Below are 21485 nucleotides of genomic sequence, written 5' to 3'. Positions count from 1 at the left end.
TTGAAATAGAAAATAGGAATGAAAATGTCTTAAAGTAGAAATACTTCGTACTTTAGGTATGTTCCCTTTTGGTGAGTAGACTATTGTTTTGTATGCCCCCCAGTTTCCCTTCATTGTGTCTCCTGTATCCTTGGCTTGTAATTAAACTTTACTTGTACTGTTCTACTCTGTTTTCTTTTCCATATGTGAGATGCTTATTTATCCACCACAGTACTGTCACTTTAGAATACTGCCATGGTTAAGGCAGAAAGCACTCTTATCAGTATGCAGGTAACCATTAGTCCTGCTTTACAGAAAGATAACTGAAGTATGGAGTATGAGTAGCCTTTATAACGCCATGCTCTGAAGTCAGTGGCAGAGATGAGAGCTAAAGGTGGATCTTAAATGTCTTTGATCATCATTCCAGCTAGAGGGCTACTAATGTGGGATTTTTTTTAAATTGTTTTTTTGGTTCCCCTCCCTCACTGTTACATTCCTTTGTCTTCCCCGCCCCGCTCAACCCTCTCTCATCAGATATTTAATATGAAGAAAGCTGTCCCAGCATAGCAGTTTATCTCATTAACAAGTATTTGTTATCTGGCTTCCTGATCTCTACTTTTAACACTTTGGCCTCCATCAATGTTAGCAAAACTCCCCCTACTTCTCCTGAGTTATTATTTTGACAGGGGATCTGCTCTGAATATCAGCTAGAGAAAGAGTCCTCTAGCTGGAAGAGGTGAGAGCATTGGTATGTGAGGTTTTAAAATGGACCAGTTCTTTTTCTTCAGTCTTCTACTTGCTTGCTTTTATAGGAATCATAAACAGTTGAACAAAAATTTATCATATTTCAGATAGCCTGTCTGGCATTCATCAGGTTCTCAAATGTACTGCACTCCTAAAAATGGCTGTACTAAGCCATGCCAAACGTTTATCTAATAGTGTTTCCTGTCTCTGACAGCGGCCCAAGCTAGGTATTTTGGAAGTCTATCAGAACAGGGCAAGATTCAAACTTCGAAAGAAAAACAATAGTTTTGAATAATTCTGTTTTTCAGATGTAGAGATAATATTTCAGTTTTGATGGACAAATGCTTTCCTGGGAAAAATAAACCAGGTAAGAGGAGCTATTTTAAATTAAAATACTGTGGTTTGTACCATGTGGTAAGCATTCTCTAAAACTTTGTTTTAATGCTCTTTTTCTTAAAAAAAAAAAAAAAAAAAAAAAAAAAATCTCCTCAATCTGTTTGGGTGTCATCACCAAATTGCTGACAACTTTAGACAATGGGTAGAAGCTCTGAAATTCGTATTTACGTGGGGTACCTTGAATGTGTACAAGGGAAGGCTGTGCTACTCTGTGTTCAAATAAAAACAGAGCAATTCAGTTGCTGCAAAAGGTGAGGAGTTGTCAGACTGTCAGCAGCTTTCTGCCTGACAGGTGTGTCTCCGGCATTGTACTCTAATCTCCTGCTTGTTTAAGTCCTCCTTGTTGACTTAAGTTTGTGCCTATTTTTCTTCTTAATTTTATTGGCAACAACAAAGTGGCATGAATTACATTGTTGATTAGGAGAAGTTTAGACACTTCGTTTTGGCTACAGTTATATGAACTGCAGCCACTCTGTTGCTTCTGACTAAAGACAGTATTAAGTATTTGCAAACATGAAATGTGTAAGTTGATTTTTCACAACTGAATTTTAGAGATTCAAAATATAAAGCAATGCGAACTTGAAGTCTAGATTGTGTCTATTTGGCACTGGTGATTTGCGGAGTAGATTTTCTTTTTTTTTTTAAACCTGACTCTATTAGAAATACAGTTTATTGGGATCCTAAACTTAAATATTTAGTTATTTCCAGCTACTCCCAGTGATCAGAAGAGTTTTCTCTGTCAAGTGTGACTTTTCTGTTTTTTCAGTGGTCAAATCTTTCACGTATTTTTTTAATGTATGTTTCAGTCTTGAATGATGAATTTTTTGAGATAACATTGAGTTTCCTTTTCAACTTTTTTAAATATAGACATAAGAAATACCATGTAAACAAGCATTCATTGGTGAAGATTGGCCTATTACATTTTTTTACGACTGACTGTTTTCTTCATTGCAATGAACGTGTAAAAAAACAGTGATGCTGTCATCACTGGTTAATGAACCTCGGTATAATTTTTTTATAAAATGTGTTGTAGTAAAGTCATAATTATGAGTTTATAAATAATGATTTCAAAAAATAGCATAAGTAGTGCATGTATAATTTCTGAGTCTTTTGTGGTAAAAGTGAATGATTAAAACGTTTTTAAATAGTAGTTAATTGGAGGTACCATTTCTTTAGATGAAATAGCCAAATACATGGAAAAGGTGAAGCTACTGAGCTATGAAGAGAAACCTGTTTATCAGCATTTCCGAGAAATACTTCTGCAAGGTCTTAAGGCCATTGGGCAAAAAGATGATGGAGTACTTGACTTTGGCTTGTCAGAGAATGGAGACTTGCAAACAAATCCCGTGCAAAAGGTTTTTACTCTAAAAAATTATGTCCTCTTTTAATGCATTTTTTTTTGAGCTAAATAAGTGTTAAAGTGGTATTGGAAGTAGGTGTCATAACTGCAAATAAGCAAATAGTGAAATGTTTATTTGATTAAGTCCTACTCTTACACATTATTTCGCTAATTTAACTTCACTAGTTGTTATTAAAACTTAATACAGAATGATGTTTATAGGTGTACTTTCATAATAGATAATATCCTGGATAACAGAATGTGTATATATAATTGTAGTGACATTTGAACAGATGAACATTCAGTTAATTTACTTATTTTCCTTAAATTGGTAAAACTCCAGATGGGTCAAAACACATGTAAGGTAAAATAAGTCTAGTTTTTGTTTCATATTAGTTTCCCTTCTGTGATTAGTTCAAAGCTTTAGTTTCAAGTATACATCTTTATGCCAAGTATGTGATTCTGGAATTCACATATTGAATTCCCTGTGATCTAATATGTTATTTATGAGTCTTAACTATAGTGGTAGGCTAAGGTTATTTTATTCCTTGTATTTAAGAAGCCTTAAACTCTAGATTTGGACTCCCATTTGAATATAGCGTAAGAATTTTTTAAGCCTTAAGGAAATTGTATGTTAAAACAGTTTATAACAACAATAAAAAATGGTCAAATAAGGAAACAATAAATATAGAATCGCAGAATGGTTTGGGTTGGAAGGGACCTTTAAAGGTCATCTAGTCCATCCCCCCCGCAATTGGCAGGGACATCTACAACTAGATCAGGTTGCTCAGAGCCCCATCCAACCTGACCTTGAATGTTTCTAGGGATGGGGCATCTACCACCTCGCTGGGCAACCTGTGCCAGTGTTTCACCACCTTCATCATCATAAAAAATTTCTTCCTAAAATTTCATAAAAATTTTTTCATCGTAAAAAATTTGTTCTTTCTAGTCTAAATCTACCCTCTTTTAGTTTAAAGCCGTTACCCCTTGTCCTATCACAACAGGCCCATTGTTATTATTATGCCGTACTTCAAACTGCATTTATTACTTGTTTATTTGCATTTGTTAATAACAAGTAGGCGGTTTATTGGTTCCTTTAGCATGAACCACGGACCTGAGAATTATAATACAGGATAATAGTGCAAGAATTCTGCCTGCTTGCTGACATGATGAGCAGTGTGTTAAAGATGGGCAAAAAGCACAAAAGAAAAAAAAAGCTGTAGGATTTTAAAGTCCTCTGAGGATATATGTCCAGCTTTTCTTACTTCTTTTTGTCCAGTAAATAGTACTTTGGCTAAAATCGTACAGCTGTGGTCTTCATACTTCATATTTTCTGCTGAACTGTGTGTAAAGATCTGTCCAAAAGGAGAGTTCATGAGCATAATTTCTTCTGTTCCCCCTGTAGATCGACATGGCTTGAGACCTGTGTTTTGGGGAGGGGGGGAATCATTTTTAATGGTTGGCTGGTTTCTTTGCCGAATAAGTTGGCCTGCTGCAGAGCCAACATCTGTGACCTTTAATGTCCTTGTCCAGCAGAGATGGCTGGTGCACATTTCCAATGGAAAAAAAACCTCAAAAATCTTACTTCTCTATCCAATATCAGTCAAGACCACTCCCAAAGGGTGGGGTAATACTTTTCCATAATTCTTTACCTTTTTGGTGTGGGTCTTTTTCTTTTTTTTTACTTTGAGGAACCATATGCATAGTTGGCTTGCTCAGTTATCACCAATATGTTCAAGTGCTTACATAAAAGTGAGTGTCACTGGCCTGTGAATAAGCGTTTTCAGCTGTCTGCTTCATTGCAGTGGGCTTCATGCTAGCTACTTCCTGCCAGCTACTGCTAGAGTGCCCAGACAGAATAAGATTTTTTGCTTGAAAGCAGTCAGGTTGACATAGCCTGCTTGCTTTTGACCAAATACCAGGACAGATGACTCTTCCTTCTATGTTGAATTTTCTAGGCCCTGTAACAGCTGTGGTGTAGGCTAGGGTAGAAGAATAGATTGTGTCAGTCCTCCTTCCAAAGGTGTATTTTGCATTTCAAGAATGAAGGGAAAGAGGATCTTCAGCAGGATGTCTTCCTTCCCAGAATATATGTTTGGGAACTCAGGCTACTAGGTTTTACTTCCAGGGGGTATCAGACATTAATGAGAGTCTAGCAGAACAGAAAGATGATTTGTGTTAGTTGAGAATAGCTGGACGCTTAGATACACAGAGGAAGAAAGGAAGAACACAGAATGCTAATTAAAATTATATGTATTTTCACCTGTGACAGGAAGCCCAACTTGATGACTGAGTGTTTTAAAGATAAGCTCCAAATTCCAAACTCTTAGAAATTACTTTCCATAAAGACAACCTACCATTGATCAGTAGCATCTTGCCTCTGAAAGCCAGTATCTTCTAGCACATGCTGAATTTCATTTGGCATGCTTAATGTCTAATTTGGAAAAGAAAAATGCAGTCTGGCATCCACCCTTAAGAAGATGGTGACCTCTAATGCAGAGTGTTTATGACATTTTGGCTCTACTGATAGTTTAATCACACCAGGTATTAAGACACCTACTCTTCAATTCCTTTGGGGTAATCTACCGTAATACTTCCATAAAACAGTGTTATTTGGTGTTCTGAAGTTATGCTATTTCATAGCTAGGAGACAATATTTCTAGCTTCTGTGTAAATAAATTCTTAGAATCTAGGATTCTCCCGTGCTTTCAGCTCGTATAGCTAATTGAGCCATGATGTGCATTATATGCTGCATATAAGTATGGTTGTTCGGAATCTCAGTCATTCTCCAGTATTGGTATCTGGCTAAAACTCACAGATGTCTGCTATATTAAAAGTTAACATTTTATTTTTTCTATATCCTGGCTCAAGTTTCCTCAGATGTATAAGTAAATGAAACACAGTCCACAGTTCTGCTGGAGGCTGTTTTTTTGTTTTGTTTTGTTTTTTTCTGTATAGTAAATGCATGTTGGTTTATGTGTGTGATACTTTATAACAGTTCTAGCAAAACAAGAAGCTAACAGTACCAGGTGTTGAAGGAAGTATCTGGAGCTCTTGACTAAATTATTTAGGGCAAGGACCACATCTTACTTTTGTTTAGTGCTGAAGAGTTGCTGGGAAATATTGGGAGTAAACTAAACTGGAAAAATATGGATCCTAGTGATTTGTGGTTCCTTCTAATGTTCAGCATCTGATGCGCAGGTGTTGCTTTTGTCAGATGAATGCTGCCTGATTCCTACTGCTATGTAATTCACCTGCATCAAGATTAAGAAACCACTTTTTATTAAATAAGCTTGGAAACAAGACAAATGTATTTTGCTTTTGTGTAGCATGTATTGGATATCTGTTTTTCTGATGAGCGTTTAAAACGTTTTCTAGTACAATTGGGAGGAATGCATTATCTCTCATATAAAAGCAGTACAGCGCTGAAATAGTCCTCCTTAATTTTGGTCAGAATGAACAAAAGTGTCTGTGTTTATTCCTGCCTAATGCATCACAAATCTGCTGACATGCTAACCTTGGAGTCTTGGCTGGCGGTAATCAGGCCTGTGCACCGGCAGGAAAGATGTACCTAATGCACTCCATCAGTGCAGTTTGCATATGGAAGTTCTCACAGGGGAGCTGCCCTGTGCCAGCTGAGGGTTACCTGCCCACTGCAGTTATTGTATGTAATTATCGAACCAATCTGTTCAGCCCAGCAGGGTTTAGATGATAATCATGAAGCAACACTTTGGAAAGGAAAGATGTAATGCACTCTCCCCTTCTCTCATGAGCTATGTGAAGTTGTAGCCACTTTTAAAGCTGTATTAGTAAAGCTCTAGTCTCACACAATTAAAAAAAAAAAAAAAAAAGGAAAAGATAAACTCTTCCAGTGTTCATCAAAGTTATCATCTATGTCTGATACAGATACAGGTCAACTCATCCTTTGCAAAAGTCACGTGGCTTTAAAAAAATAATTTTCCATAACCACCTTAAGAATACTTTGCAATATTAAGATTAATTGTAATACACAGATAATAACAGTTCTATCCATTTAGAGGTTTTAAGATAATGTACCTTGAATAGAGTTCAGATTTCCCAAGTACCTCTCTTTGGAATAGAACCTGTAGTTGCTATTAGAAAAAAATAATCATGTACTGTCAGTGGGTGTTAGCTACTTTTAAGCTGTGCAAAGAAAGCCTTAAGAAGCAAGGATCCAGATAAACTTGAATTTAATGAGGTGTAATTGCTTTTAAAAAAGCAATTAACATCAACTTTGGATAAAATGTTTTTCTGCGTTCTTTAAGATTTTTCAGATTGCTCCTTTTGTAACAGTTATTCAATGTAAATAAAAAAAACCAGGTTTTGATCATAAAAACTTATGTTTTCATACATTAAAATTTCAACTCCTAATGTGATCTCCAGATAGGGGAACTGAACTTTTAAATTGTCTATTGCCTAGTACTAGTATTCTTGTATTAATATATGAATAAATTTTTTCTACAACTGGAGACGTTTTATAATATATGAAGAAATAATGCTTAAAATTGGGGAATACCTTGTGAGGATAAGATATTTTCTACTTTGTGTGGTCTTTTCTGCTCTTGAGTTCATTTGTTGTCGTCCCCCTCCACCCCCCCGCCTTTTTTTTTCCCCAGAAAAAAAGAAAAGCAGCAGCTGCAACCAATGAGAACACTGAAGCAGAAGTGGAAGATACAGGAAGTCCAGAAAAAAAGAAACCTACTTCTTCTAGTAAGTCAAAAGATCGTTCTCACAGTCACATGTACTGGTGTGGTAGGTTAACCCTGGCTAAGGGCCAAACTCCCACCCAGCCACTCACTCCCCTCCTCAGTGGGACTGAAGGAGAAAATAGGATGAGAAAACTCATGGGTCGATGCAAAGATGGGGAGATTGCTTACCACTTACTGTTGCGGGCAAAACAGACTCAATTTGGGGAAAATTAATTTAATTTATTGCCAATAAAATAAATTTGGGTAGTGACAAAGGCAAACATTAAAACAACATCTTTCCTTCCCCTTCTCCCAAGCTCAACTTAACTTCCTCACTCTAGACTCCTCTACCCCACTCCCTGAGTGGTGCAGGGGGCATGGAGTGGAAGTGTGTTGTGGTTAGTACATGGCATTTTCTCTCTGCTGCTCCTCCCTCCTCACATATTTCCCCTGCTTCAGTGTGGTCTCTCTCTCTTGGGCTACAGTCCCTCAGGGGAAAACAATGTGCTCCAGTTCCTTCAGGAAATATCCATCTGGTCCCGTGTGGGCACTCCCATGAGTTGCAGGGGATATCTGCTCCATCCTGGGTCCTCCATGAGCTACAGGGAATATCTGCTCCAGTGCTGTGGAGCACCACCTCCACTTCTGACCTTGGCATTCCCTCTGCTGTTTTTCACTCTCCTCCCTGCACCACCACCCCTGGCCTTTCCAGTTTTTTTCACCCTCTCTTAAATGTTTTCACAGAGGTTCCACAAACAAGATGGGCTCAACTTTGGCCTACGGTGGGTTTGTTTTGGAGCCAGCTGGAATGGGCTGTGTTAGGCACAGGACAGTACCTGGCTTTTTCCCCACAGAGGCCACCCTGTAGCCGACCCCGGCTTACCAAAACTCTGCCACATGGCCACATATACCCAATACAACCGTTTACCTTTAGCAGTTCAAGTGCTTTTTATCTTTCATAATTTCTTTTTAGATTAACTGTAATAAAATTGAAATATTTAAACTTTCTGTGTAAGAAAGCTGTACTCTCCAATTATATGCTGCCTAAAGCTGGTAGAAATGCTAGGTGATAAAAATTGGTGGTTGCACCCTGTTCTTTTGCCATCATTCTTTCTGTCCTCCATTCTCATTTTTGTCCTTCTGTCTTGTCCAATTCACTGTCAGAATATGCTGACTCCTCAGGACTTCTTCATCACAGTGTGTTAAAGCCAGGGGCTAGCAGCAGCAGCTTCCAAAAGCGAGTGTATTTAAAGTCGAGGAAAGGATCAGCTATAAGGATAGAAAATGCTGAGGCTACATTTCAGATAATTTGGCATAGTTTCAGTATTGTCTGGAAAAAGTCATGGACAGATAAAGTAAGATTATTGTAAGTCCAAGATCAGGAATCTTCTTCAGTAAATCTGTATAGGGTAAGCTTATGGTGAGCGTCCAGTCAAACTGTTTTCTGGATCTAACCTTCTGACTCCTTCATGTAGATGTGAATTGAATTCAAGTAATTACAAAGATATTTTTCCTTAAAGAATTTTTGATTCAGACTTTTAAGTAAAAGACCAGATGTTGTCTGTGGTCAAGTAGTCTAAAAAATAATAAAGGAGTAGCACTGGAGTCTACCCCAAAACAAAGCTGCTTGTTTAAAAAAGGTTTGATGAAGGAGTATGGCAGGATGGGAAAATGTAACGTTTCAAACACAGTAATATGATTGGTAAGTTATGGATTTACCCTAGTATATTTACTCAAACATTATGGTACAAAGTACAAGTAATTAAGCTAATGTTATTCCAGCAAGTGACACTCCTTTGTTCATTTTCAGCTGTTCAAATTATAGAATTCCGATCATTAAAATTGGTGATTATGTCTCTTACTTGAATGCCTTTTGAATTGTTGACTTCAATTTATTATGAATTTTCTAGTCTGTCAGTGGCTAAAAAAAGTGTTAATTTTATTATACTTTCTTTCAAGGAAGTACAATTATTTTATATGATGCTGACGTTTATTCATACTTTTAGCATTTTAGATTAAGACTAAGTAAAGGTATTTGGGAGGCTATATATATTTTCACCATCCAGTGGTTAAAATGAGTAATGGACATCAGCTTAAATTTAAACCTCCTCCTGCCAATTCAATAGTTACAGGTGAAATGGTTCTAATTTCACCTTTTTATACTACCCAATTTAATGAATACCAAGAGGGGGGAGTATATCAAATGATTTCAGGTGAAAAGTGATACATGTACTTACTCATTTTATTCTCTCCAAATTTGGAATTAAAAACTTCACCGCTTATTACATGATTCATAAATCTGTGTTGAAGGAAAGGGCAGCTGTTTCATAATCTTATAATTTTGATGCTTTTGATAAATTGAAAATAGCTGATTATTATAGGAATACTTAAAACCGTGTTTCCAAATCTGACTAGTTTTATGTTACCACAGACTTGTTTCTCCATTAGTGATTAGTCCTGTGACTAAAAAAATATCCTAAAGTTTACTGTCCAGTAAAATGGATCAGTTCTTGATACCTCTTCATTGTATACATTGAAGTTTAGTCATACAGGAACATTTAAAAAGTTCTTGAAATGCTATTTTATTGGTTTCTAAAAGGGGATAAATATGGCTGGACAGGGGTTATTCTTCAGGTGTTCAGACAACATCTCATGAGTATTTGGACTTAAAACAGTGGCAAGAAGAGCCATGCAGCCTCTTGCTGTTCAGCTAATCAGCATTAACCACATCTGACTATGCAGTTTGTCTAATCCAGTCCAAAAGATTAGTCGGCCCAAAAAGATCCTGATCAGCTGTGCAGCAGTTGGAGTACACCAGGGTGCTCAGTGGCTACAGGGACTCTGCCAGTAATGAAATCTGCTACTGCTGAGGCTGGGGAGCCCCCAGGCTTGGCGGAGGAGGGAGAAAGAATGGCACAGAGAAAGGAAGGGCATCTTGAAATTCTTGCTTCTTCTGGTTGCTCTCAGTGTAAGAGTGGCCACTTCAGATGAGTTCAGTAAAGGCCATCTCTTTCAATCATGTCAGCCATCAGTGTTTCTGGAGCTGTCAAGCAAGAGTGTTAGACTCTTCTTTTTAGAAACAGAATTTGAGAAAGCCCTGAAGAAACAAGCTGTGTTGTACTTCCAAAATAAGATGCATAAAATTTTGTGGAATTCTTAAACTGTTTTTTATTTACATTAGCATGTTATCAGTTTCCTCTTTTTTTTCCTGTGATAACTGGAACCCATATGCTTTCCTGAAGGCTGGAATTTTAAGAGGTATCCTTTTTAAGCTAATATGGATGATGTTGAACTATTATATTCATAGAATCATAGAATGCTTTGGGATGGAAGGGACCTTTCAAGGTCATCTAGTCCATCTGCCCTGCAATTGGCAGGGACATCTACAACTAGATCAGGTTGCTCAGAGCCCCATCCAGCCTGGCCTTGAATGTTTCCAAGAATGCAACATCTACCACCTCTCTGGGCAACCCGTTCCAGTGTTTCGCCACCTTCCTCGCAAAAAATTTCTTCCTTATATCTAGTCTGAATCTACCCTCTTCTAGTTTAAAACCATTACCCCTTGTCCTATCGCTATTGGCCCTGCTAAAAAGTCTGTCCCCATCTTTCTTATAAGCCCCCTCTAAGTATTGAAAGGCCGCAATAAGGTCTCCCTGCAGCCTTCTCTTCTCCAGGCTGAACAACCCCAGCTCATTCAGCCTTTCCTCATAGCAGAGGTGTTCCATTATTAGTCAATGCCTCTCCACCAGGAAAAATGCTATCAGAAGAGATCATGTCTATTTAAATGAAAAGGTTTTTTTCACACTCTGTTATATCTCCATTTTCATTATTAGCTGCCTACATGTATGATAGTAAAATATATAGGCTTAAAAGTTATGATACTGTTAAAGCAGAATACCAAATTTTGGCATATACTGTACATATCCACCAACGCTTCTGCAGGGGTGTACTGCATAATGTTAATAGGACTAATATTCTTATTTTTAATCAGTTTGTATGGAATAGGCAGCTAATTTAGGGAGCCTCGTTGAAAATGGCATAAATGCCAGAAAAATAAGAGTTTCATGAGAATTTGTAAATAATCATAGGTTCAGAGCTACCAATAGAGATAAAAACCTCTGCCACTGGTGGGTTTCTTTAATCTTGGGGTTGATGAAGATTGGGTTATACAAATACAGAAATTTTTTTAGAATAGAAATTTTTTACACCAGCCTTTTTTTCTGTTGTGAATTTTTTTAAACAATTTTGGGGTTTATTAATTGGGACAGTATAGAGAGAAATACTGAAGTAGACATGACAATGACAATACTGTATTTTTAATGTACTTTTTTAATAGCCAATACTGCTAGGGGTAGGAATTGTGCATGTCTGTATTGCTGGATAGCATCTAGCATGGTAAGGCCTTAACTGGGGTCTTTGCTTTCTCTTAAATAGCAAACTGTGAACAGCTCTGATATGAAAACAGTCGTACTGATGGATTGGTTAGAAGGTGTTCCAAAATGGAGGTTTAATAGTATTTCTCAATTAATTGGTACTTAGCTTTATGTTTATTTACATTGCATGGTTTTGCATAAATCAGTATCTGGGTTATTGTCTTAGAAATATTTTTTTTCTTTATTCAAGCAAGACTTATTAGTTAATGTTGGATTAAATCTACACTTGGGCTCATTTTTATATTTAGAGAATTATTGGCCTTGTCATCAAGCTTTAGTAGAAAGCAAATCATATGGTTTTTTTGAGCTTGTTTATGGCATCACTTGTTACTTGTCTTTCTACTCCACACCAATGCCCACATTATAGGCAGATTTTTACCTCTTAATTTTATACCCTAATACAAACATTTTCAGCAAAACTTGTACTGTACAATAGTTCTAATTGCCTGTTATCTGTTCCTTCTTGTGATGGATTTGGTATTGACTAGTATCTGTAACATTCCAGGAGTAAGTGGGTATTAGTCTTAAAACAGTGGATCCATCTCTGTGACTAGTCACCAAAAGATCTGTCCTTTCCTGCGCCGTTCTTAGCCTTCCCTTACCTGTGTCAGGAATGTTGCAAGTTAAATGCTCTAGTATGAGAGTTATGCGATCTGGTTTTAGAAGTTAAAAGCATGTGCTGCTATGTTGCATCTAGAAATTAAGAGGAAGATTCAGGTTTTAGAGCAGAGAAAATACTGCTCTCAGTTGTCAGAATTATTGACGAACTTGCCTCTATATTTTGGATTAAGTATATTCAAACATGACATGAAGCGATCTATCTTCCTATGGCCTGTGCCAAAATGGTTTGAGGATCTTCAAAAGCTATTTAAATTAGGAAAGGTGTGGTAGGAGGTGAGTTTTTAAGTATAAAGATCCTTAAATATTATGAGTAGGAAGGCTAAAATAAATTAGATAGAAAACAAATATATCTTTGTGGTTCTTCCTGAATAATGGTTTTCTTTGACAATTTGCAAGTGACAGATTCGCTGAGAAGCACCTTGAATACATGCCACTTATAATAATAAAGAGGCAAAATTAATGTCCAAGATGTAAAGTATGGGAGTGTTCCTGTTTTCTCCTGTGTCTGTGTGGAACACAGTTTTCTATTTAGTCTTCCTTTATATTTTAAGCTTATTTCCATACAATCTCTTCAGACCACTTTTAGCACTTAAACACATTTAAAATGTAAATACATTTAAGTTCCTTGTTACACTTCACGGAACTTTCTTGTGTTTGCTGCTAATAAAAAGTATTAAATTAAAACAAAAAAACCTTCTGAGGAAAATTTTCCATGGGGTAATGTTTTGTATAATGACTTTACATGTAGAACTAAATCATTTAAGAATAAAAGTGATGTCTGCTGTTTTGTTGTTTTTCTGTGACCTAAAGATGTATTGCCGTCTACTGAACAAGAGTTGCAATTCAAACTCAGTTATAAAATTTGTAAGTGAAATTTTTCTACAAGAAAGAAAAAAAACCCTGTACTGCAATGACTCAGATTTTTACAGGGAACTAACATTTTTCATGATTGCAAGTAATATATTTGAATTAAACTTTGTTCCTCCTGCGAATTGCTCTGTGGTGGAAAGGAGTGCTATTTTTAAACACATACTGCATGTGACTACTGATTTATATGTGTATATACAATTATGTTTTGGAATGTCTTCAGAAAAGCAATTTTTACAAAAGGAAGTAAATTGGTTTGTTTTATCTGGAACAATTTTTTGTTAAAATTTTTAAAAGAACACTCAGATTTGATGTTATCTTTAGGAAAAACAGAGGCATAAGGTCATCAAATAATACGTTCTTGTGTCCTGATGTCTTTCCATATTATCATATGGAAATGTATTGGCTTCATTTGTTGCAGGAAGCAGAAGACTTGGAAGAACAGAGTACCTGAAGCCAAACCCCATCCCATAACTCTACAAACTTTCTTTCTTCTTTCTCATCCCCACCCTGCAATCATATATTTCCTGGAATTCAAGTACATATTTCCATTCTTCCGGTCTCTCTGTTCTTTTTTCTGAATCGTATTTTTGAATTTTTGTAGAGAAAAGAACTGTGGAGAAAAGAGAACAAGCCAACTAACCAAAACTATTTGTCACCCTTGCAGTTGCTTCAACAGCCTTCAAAGTACTGAAAAATTCTTGTTTGAGAAGTGTTACACTACAGGTTTTTGTCAGCTATGCAGGGTTCCTTGGCAGAGTTTGGAAGAGGCTTGTCAGAGGACTACATACTCTTCCTTATTTCATCTTCTCAAAAGAAAAATAGCTCTTCCTTGGCACTGTATTCAAACTGCCCAGACTGATTTGAGAACAGTAGACTAGTGTGATGCTTAACTCTCATTAAATGCTGGACACCCTGGCTTCAGTTCCCATTTGATGTTTGCAGCTGGATGTTGAGTGAAGTGTTCCAGCTTCCAATGCTATTTTTTTTTTTCTTATTCCTTCCATATGTAAATAGCAATTGTGTGGGTTCCATTCTCTTGTTTCCCCTTTTCAATTTTATGATTTTAGAACCCTTTTAAGGGGCAGTTGAAGGAAAAAGGTCTCCTAGGGAGCCATCTAGCAAAATGTCTTGGTTATTTGATATGATTGAAGACAGCTGAAATATGACTGAAGCACATTTTGCAAGACAAAAGTGACACTGTGGCCAGTGGAAGAATTTTGAAGAACTGTCAGTCCTAAATTTGTCTCCTTTGGAAATTACAGGTCCACAATTAATTACTTAACAACAAAACAAACAAAACATTCTTGGATTAATTTACTGCACTGAGATCTGATATAGTGGCATACGTCAGATCATATCTAGTTGACTAGGGAGTCAACTTCATCACTTCTCGGCTTAACTGTGATATGAAGTTGCCAGCACTAAAGAAATGTCAGTTCTGTCATAAGACTGTCCTGCTGCGGCACACTGGGTGTCTATACAGAAATGATGATTAAGCGCCATCTATGTGGAGACTAGTCTGAGAACATCTCTTCCAGAAACCACTTGAGAACTCTCCATCACATGGTCCAAGTCTCCAGATTTATTGACCTTTGTTTGTTAAACAGATAAATATACAGCAAAGTGTGTGTGTGTGTGATTATGCACACATGCGCACACACACATTAGTTGTTTTTTGGTTTTGTTTTTGTTTTTTTTTAAGAAAGGAAACCTTGCTGTGTCTGGTCAACATACTCCACTGCATGTGCTTCTTTTGAGGGCGAAAGATGGTAGCTGTGTTTTTTAATGATGATTACTACAAGTCTCGTTTAAGAGCCTGCATAGACTAGAATCGCTGGAACTCTTAAGCCATTATACTGAGACTGGCATGTACTCAGTCATTGTCAGGTGTAAATTCAGCACATGCAAATGATGCAGTTGCTGACCTTCAGTGTGCCTCCTGCTAGATGTTTTTTCTATGGACCTGATGTTTGCCTAGAGTCTAAAATCTGTATGTGGTTCTGTTTTCAAATATTCTAGCCTATGATGTAACCTAGAAGTCCTTATTAGCACCTACATCATACCTGATTTCATCTGCTCTGTAGCTGTGCTTTCATGCTCAGAATCTCTCTGTCCTCATTTCCATCAGAGCAGGCAATTAAGCGGGAAACTTGTGACTCTGGTGTCTGCTTATTTTTACCAAAGGAACCTTTGTCATTTTATAGAAACTTTCATTTTTTGACTCAAGTACAGTTTTATTTCTCTTACTCGTAAGACTTATGTATGTTTCTAGAACGGTGTATGTAGAATTGGAAAACAAGATGAGAAGGGACATCAAGAGGTGATCTACTCTATACACGAGCCTAAGGACAGGCTTATCTATCTACATCTGTTTTAATCCTGATACATACCAATATTTTCTCTTAAAACCTCTATAATTGAGATTCTAAAACATCCCTGGTCAACACCACTTGTAATACTTAACTATCCTTACTACTAGAAAGGGTTTGATAAGGTGGAGTATTTTATTTTGATATTTTTAGTACCTAATATAAATTTCCCTTAAGCTTATTAGTTGTCCTATCCACTATGGACATAAAAATTGCTCTCATTTTATGCATATTTGATGAGTAGAAAGGCTGCACCATCACATCTCTCTTCCATTTTTTTCCTTTCATCAGTTAAACTAGTTAAATTAAATTATTCTCTTTTTTTTATTTGTTAGAGAGCTGGAATCCATGATCACCACTCCTGATTTTTTTTCTGTTTTTCTCAGAACTTTCTGGAAGGATAGAGCCCAAAACTATACATGGCACTGCTGGGTTTCTTTTGTAAAGTTGCCTTATAATACTGTTTACATTGAGAGGATCAGATATCACAGTCAACTTGTCTAATAATTCCTCTAGAGCCTGTGGGACTCTTTATGCCTCTGCTGAACTTTGTTCCAGTCTCAAAACAAGCTGTGCAGTGACACCATCTGGTTTATTTTTGCCTATATAATTCTTCCTCATTTAAATTGCTGTTTCAACCTAATTCAGTTTAATCTGCTTTATAAAAACCCTCTCCTTTGCTTGTAATAGCTTTGTTTGTGTCCTCATTTGGTGCTGCCCACACGGGACTTCTCCTGTTTTCAGAAACAGAATTGACATTTCTCCCGCAAGAAAAGTTTGTGGGGAGGGGGCAATATAAGTTATCGGGCTAACTAATTTTGAAAATGCAGACAAGCTTTTCAGTACAGAAGTCCTTCAGTTCTAAAATAGCTGCAAACTTTGAAGCTAAACATGGGTTGAGAGCAGTCATTCTGAGTTTAACATAATTAACTTAATCAGATATTTTAAGAGAACATTTCTGCTGCTTAAGTTTGAAATTATGAGTAAAAGAACCATGACAAGGATTTTTTTTCCTTTTTGTCGTGATTCACTTAGAGATTCTCCATGATCATGGTCTGTTTAGAAAAGCCTTGAAAAGAACTCATTAATGCAATAAAGATAAAGGAAAAATCAGAGGCAGGGTAGCTCTCTTCTCCCTTTTGGTGTTCCAGCATGGGCAATTAGAAATGGATAAGCTCTTACTGAATTAGGAATTAGTAAGCTTCAATTGATTGGGTTGTCTGTGACTACCATGAAATACTACATTCCTGAAGTACAAACATGAAAATCTGATAACTTATTTCTTTTTTTTCTCTATAAACAAACCCCTGTAGTGTTTTCCTACCCAAGGTCATCATTTTCATACTGACAGTCTTGCTGATAATAGAACATGAATTTGACCCGTCTTTGCAGCATTTGATTATACAGTCTATGATCGGATGAGAAGAAAAGTCACAGTTACCTCAGTCAAAACCAGTGAAGATTAATGAAAGGGAAAAAGATCAGGTTATTGTTTTCTCTTGAAAAGAAAACTTTAGTCATTCTCTGCTTTCTGTTGCAACACAAAGATTCCAGCGAAAAATCTCAGGAGGGATGGAACTGGTACAGTTCATGCAGTTGATAGGATAACTTGGCCTACACACCACTAAGACTACTCAGTTTGAAAAGTCAGAAGACATGTCTGTTGCTAGAAATCACAGTTATAGTAGCTGAAATATTTTGTGACTTTGAAAAGTATAAACTAATTTTTGAACATAAACCAGAATTTAGGTGGGAGAGGGAATGATTTACATAGTTAAGTAAGTACTGCAGTTTATGATACGTGCTCGTATTGCTTTTAGCTACCGGTACTTGTAAGGGTACCAGAATAGATTTGATTTTTACATAGTGGTTGGGGGGGTGGTGTTTTGCCAGAGCAGATCTCTCATTGATAAAGCTGCTCTGCTCAATAACAGACTATCACCAGAGCTGTCCGTTGTTGGTTGGTTGGGGTTTTTTTAAAGTGATTTATTAATCAAAGATGTATTGTCTGACAAAATCTGTTTGTGGTTTTATGTTGAATGCAGCAAATGCTTTTGGACAAAAAAGGAACAAGAATATTTTTTCACTCTTCATTTCATTTTCAAGAATGGAACAATTCTTCAAAGTTAATTTTGGTATTTTTAATTTTAAATCAACATTTTGAGAGCAAATTAAGTTATGTAAAGTTAAACAAACATTAAAGCAAAACTGTTTGCAATAATTCATTGCTTTTCTTGGTGTGGTTTTGGTTTTGGGTAGACTCAAGACTATTTTGGTTTGTTTTGCATTGTTCTCTGCCTCCTTGCTTTCCCCCAGATTTACTCATTGAGCTTGAATGATCAGTGACTCATACTGCTCAAAGGCTGTTGTCTTATGCAAGCAGCTGCTTTCTTAAGGACTTCCACAAAACTCAATTTTACCTTTTTTTCTTTGTCAGTAATGCAGATTTAGAAGTTGACAGGAACTGTAGAGTTATATATAGTTTTACAAGCAAGAACTTACATAGTTAGGCATACTGACTTCAAGGAGGAAGTCAGGATTAAAAAAAAAGTTGAAAAAATAATACTGTATCTAGGAGATGAAAAACATTTGTGAATATGGTAGCAATTTTTATTGTATGTAATATTTTTTTCTCAAAGTGACTACAGTTGAATGTGATTCACAGAAATGAGCTGTGGGTTTTTTTGTTTGGTTGGTTTTTTTCCTTTTCGCTGCTAGTGGGCAGGAAGGAATCAAAGTGCAGGGAGTTTTTTATTATTGCATTTAAGTATGGTCTCTCTGAACAACCTGCCTGCCAGGTTTGTTAGGAATCTTATTTAGATGGCACTGTTTGTTACCTTTGTTAATAAAATATTGTCAAATAATAGCTTGAAATCCGTAGGTAGAGTTGCACTGATGCTGAGCTTATTTAACAGCTTGACACTGCCAAACAAAAATCTTCCTCTTTTTCTACCTGTGTGCCTTCCAGCTCCACTTGTATAAGCTCCATTCAGAACGGTCTAAGATGCCGCAACTCACTAAACTACGAGAATACTAGACCAAAAAAAAGTTCTTTGCCAGGTTGCGGAGCTGGATCGGCCTAGCGCGAGGTCCAAAGAGCACCAAAAATGACTTAATACTGGGAGGGATCATAGAACTGAAAGTTGGTGCATCGGAGGGAAGGAGGGGTTTAGGATTTGAAGAGGATCTCATTCTTCATGCTTTGGTGGATGTGAGCTGTTAAATTGGCTCAACTCTATGTAGTGCTACTGTTTGAGAAGTTGAATTGTACAGTGTGTATTTCAGGAGAAAATCGGTGCCCGGAAATTGTGGTAAATTCTTCTGAGTCGATGTCGCATGTCCCCCAACCCCCCATCAAAACTACATGAGTGATTTGAATTGATCTGTCCCCTTAAAGACTACAAATATTTTCCTGTGATCCATTTCTGTTATTTTATTTTAGAGAGTCTTGTCTCTTTTTTGTTTGAATTGCAGATGCGGTAGCTACCAGAACCCGGAAGGTGACCTCACCAAAACCCAAGAAAGGCACAGCAACCAGAAGGAGAGTCCAGAAGTAAATAATAGGTGAAGCAAAAAAATAAGTTGCTCTTTGGCTCATCTCTGGGTTTTTTTCAGTTATTGTAGCACTGGAATCTTTTTCTTTCCTTTTTAAATGATGAATCCTGTAAAAACATGGACAGTTGTTTGTACCTGTTTTTGAAGAATAAATGTTTTATTAAAATATTTGCATAATTTATGTATACTTAAATACTAATGCAAAATTTTGCCAACTTTGAAGTGAGGATGCATTTTTATTCTTTATATACACAAATTCATATCTTAAAGGCAAACTAAAAGAAAGTGCTTTTTTCTGCTTTATAAGGTAGAAATGAAGCCTTATTTAGTTTTGCTATGGGTACTTTATAAGGAACGGCGGTGTTGCATCTGATTTCTTCTAATTTTGAGTAAAGTCTTGTTGGAGGTCACTTGGATATACACTGAGATGAAGTCTGAAATGGCAGAGACATCTTTTAAATATTTCTCAAGTGTTTGAATTTAAAAAAGAGAACGTAAGACAAAAATCGCATCCTTCCATTCTAGTTTGTTATAAAATGTGTTTAAACAATTCTTTGGAGGACAGGTAGTGAATTTTAGTTATTTTTTTTGCATAGTATTTGTGTTTGTATCATTTTTCCAATTATTCAGAGTTTCTCTGGAAAGGAGGAGACCAGAATTTCAGGTATAGGGCCCAGGGCAAAGAAAAGAACCAACCAAAACCCAGTGCCCAATCTCAACCCCCTGCTCAGGTTGTCTTTATATTAGTGAAAAGGCTAGAAAAGTTATAATTATGAATAACTTTGTACAGTATCTAGTTCCAGTGAAAGCTTGACTCACATGTGCTTCTCATAACTAAATAATGGTTTACCTTTTTTAATAGTTGAGAGGCATGTAACCTTTCTTAAAAGTACTGCCTTGCTTGGCTTTTAGTCTTCTCTTCAGAGTTCTAAGTCAGAAAAATGCAGTGTTTAATTTCGGTGTGAAATACCACTACTTTTCATTTAGATACTGAAAAAATGCATAGAATTAGGGCATGAACATCACTCTTATCAGGGAGACTGCGTTATGAAGTTTGGCAAACCAAAAGGAATCCATACGAGCCAAGGGGTAGTGTATTTGTGTGGATGTTCAGTCCTCTGCTTGCTTGATTGTGTAATGTCCAAGTAGCTACTCACTGAAATAAATATGTTGTAGCAGAAAATGTTGAGTGAATGATGAGGTTATGTTTTGAAAACAAGGCAATCCGTTGTTTTGAAATAAAACTGGAATAACGTATTTAAAAGATCTAGTGCTTTCTCATTTCTGTTCTGAGTGCTATACAGACTCATTTTCCTGGGTATTAGCAAAGTGTGTCTGAAGACTTTAAGCATAGCATTCTCTTTGTTTCAGGTGTAAAAATAGGACTGCTCAAGCCTCTCTCATATTTAAAACTTCTCAAATCAAACTATCATTTTAATGACTTCATTTAATCATTTTGTTCAAAAAGTATGTTACACTGTTCTGAAGAACTATTGTCAGGAAAGCACATTGTGTTCTCTTGCTGGTCTTGCATACTCACTGTCATTCTTTTGTACTTTAGTTTTTTGATATTTTAATTTTTTTAGTAACTTATTTACTGGTAAACTTCCTTTCTTTACTTTCCAATATTTCAAGGAGTGTGTTTTCTTTTGACAGTATGTTGTGGTTTAACGCGGCAGGCAGCTAAACACCACGCAGCCGTTGGCTCACTCCCTGTTCCCAGTGGGATGTGGGAGAGAATCAGAAAAAAAAAAAAAAAGGCGGGGGGGGGAAATAAAATTCATGGGTTGAGATAAAGACAGTTTCATAGGACAGAAAAGGAAGGGAAAATAATAATAATGATAAAAGAAGATACAAAATAAGTGATGCACAATGCAATTGCTCACCACCTGCCAACCAATGCCCAGCCAGTCCCCAAGCAGCGGTTGCTGCCCCCCGGCCAACTCCCCCCAGTTCACATACTGGGCATGACGCCATACGGTATGGAACAGCCCTTTGGCCAGTCTGGGTCAGTGTCCTGGCTGTGCCCCCTCCCAGCTTCTCGCTGGCAGAGCATGGGGAGCTGAAAGGTCCTTGACTGGCGTAAGCACTACTTAGCAACAACTAAAACATCAGTGTGTTATCAACATTGTTCTCATCCTAAATCCAAAACGCAGCACTATAGCAGCTACTAGGAAAAAACAAATTAACGCTATCCCAGCTGAAACCAGGACACACTACCAAAGCCAAATGCAACGAACGTAGATATTTCCATATATTTGAAAAGAATGTTTTGAGGTGCAGATTTCATAAACCACCCTTACCTCTTCCCACCCCAAAAATGTCCTGGGAAAGGTTTGTACTGGCAAGCGTTCCGTGAAGGAAAAGGGTGCTTTCCATTCTAGGTGAATGTTGGTACAGGGTTGGTCTCTGCTCACAACAGACTGTGCAAAAGTACAGTCTTCGCAGGCAAGAATGTCTCTGGCTCCCT

General features: G+C 36.9%; 1 protein-coding gene across 1 annotated transcript in view; it reads left to right on the top strand.

The window, feature by feature from the left end:
• The window catches only part of VRK1 (VRK serine/threonine kinase 1), a 37487-nt gene extending 17445 nt beyond the window's left edge, over nt 1-20042 (top strand). Inside the window, exons 10-13 of the mRNA XM_082318618.1 lie at nt 1032-1090; nt 2296-2474; nt 7096-7189; nt 18935-20042. Of these exons, the coding sequence (XP_082174744.1) occupies nt 1032-1090; nt 2296-2474; nt 7096-7189; nt 18935-19017 (415 nt within the window). The 3' untranslated portion in view covers nt 19018-20042. The remainder of the gene's footprint in view (nt 1-1031; nt 1091-2295; nt 2475-7095; nt 7190-18934) is intronic.
• Nucleotides 20043-21485: the final 1443 nt, after the last annotated feature.

The sequence above is a fragment of the Platalea leucorodia genome (assembly GCF_965183815.1).
Source record: "Platalea leucorodia genome assembly, chromosome: 7".
Lineage (NCBI taxonomy): Eukaryota > Metazoa > Chordata > Aves > Pelecaniformes > Threskiornithidae > Platalea > Platalea leucorodia.
The sequence above is the reverse complement of the archived record's forward strand: the minus strand, read 5'-3'. Positions and strand labels throughout refer to the sequence as shown.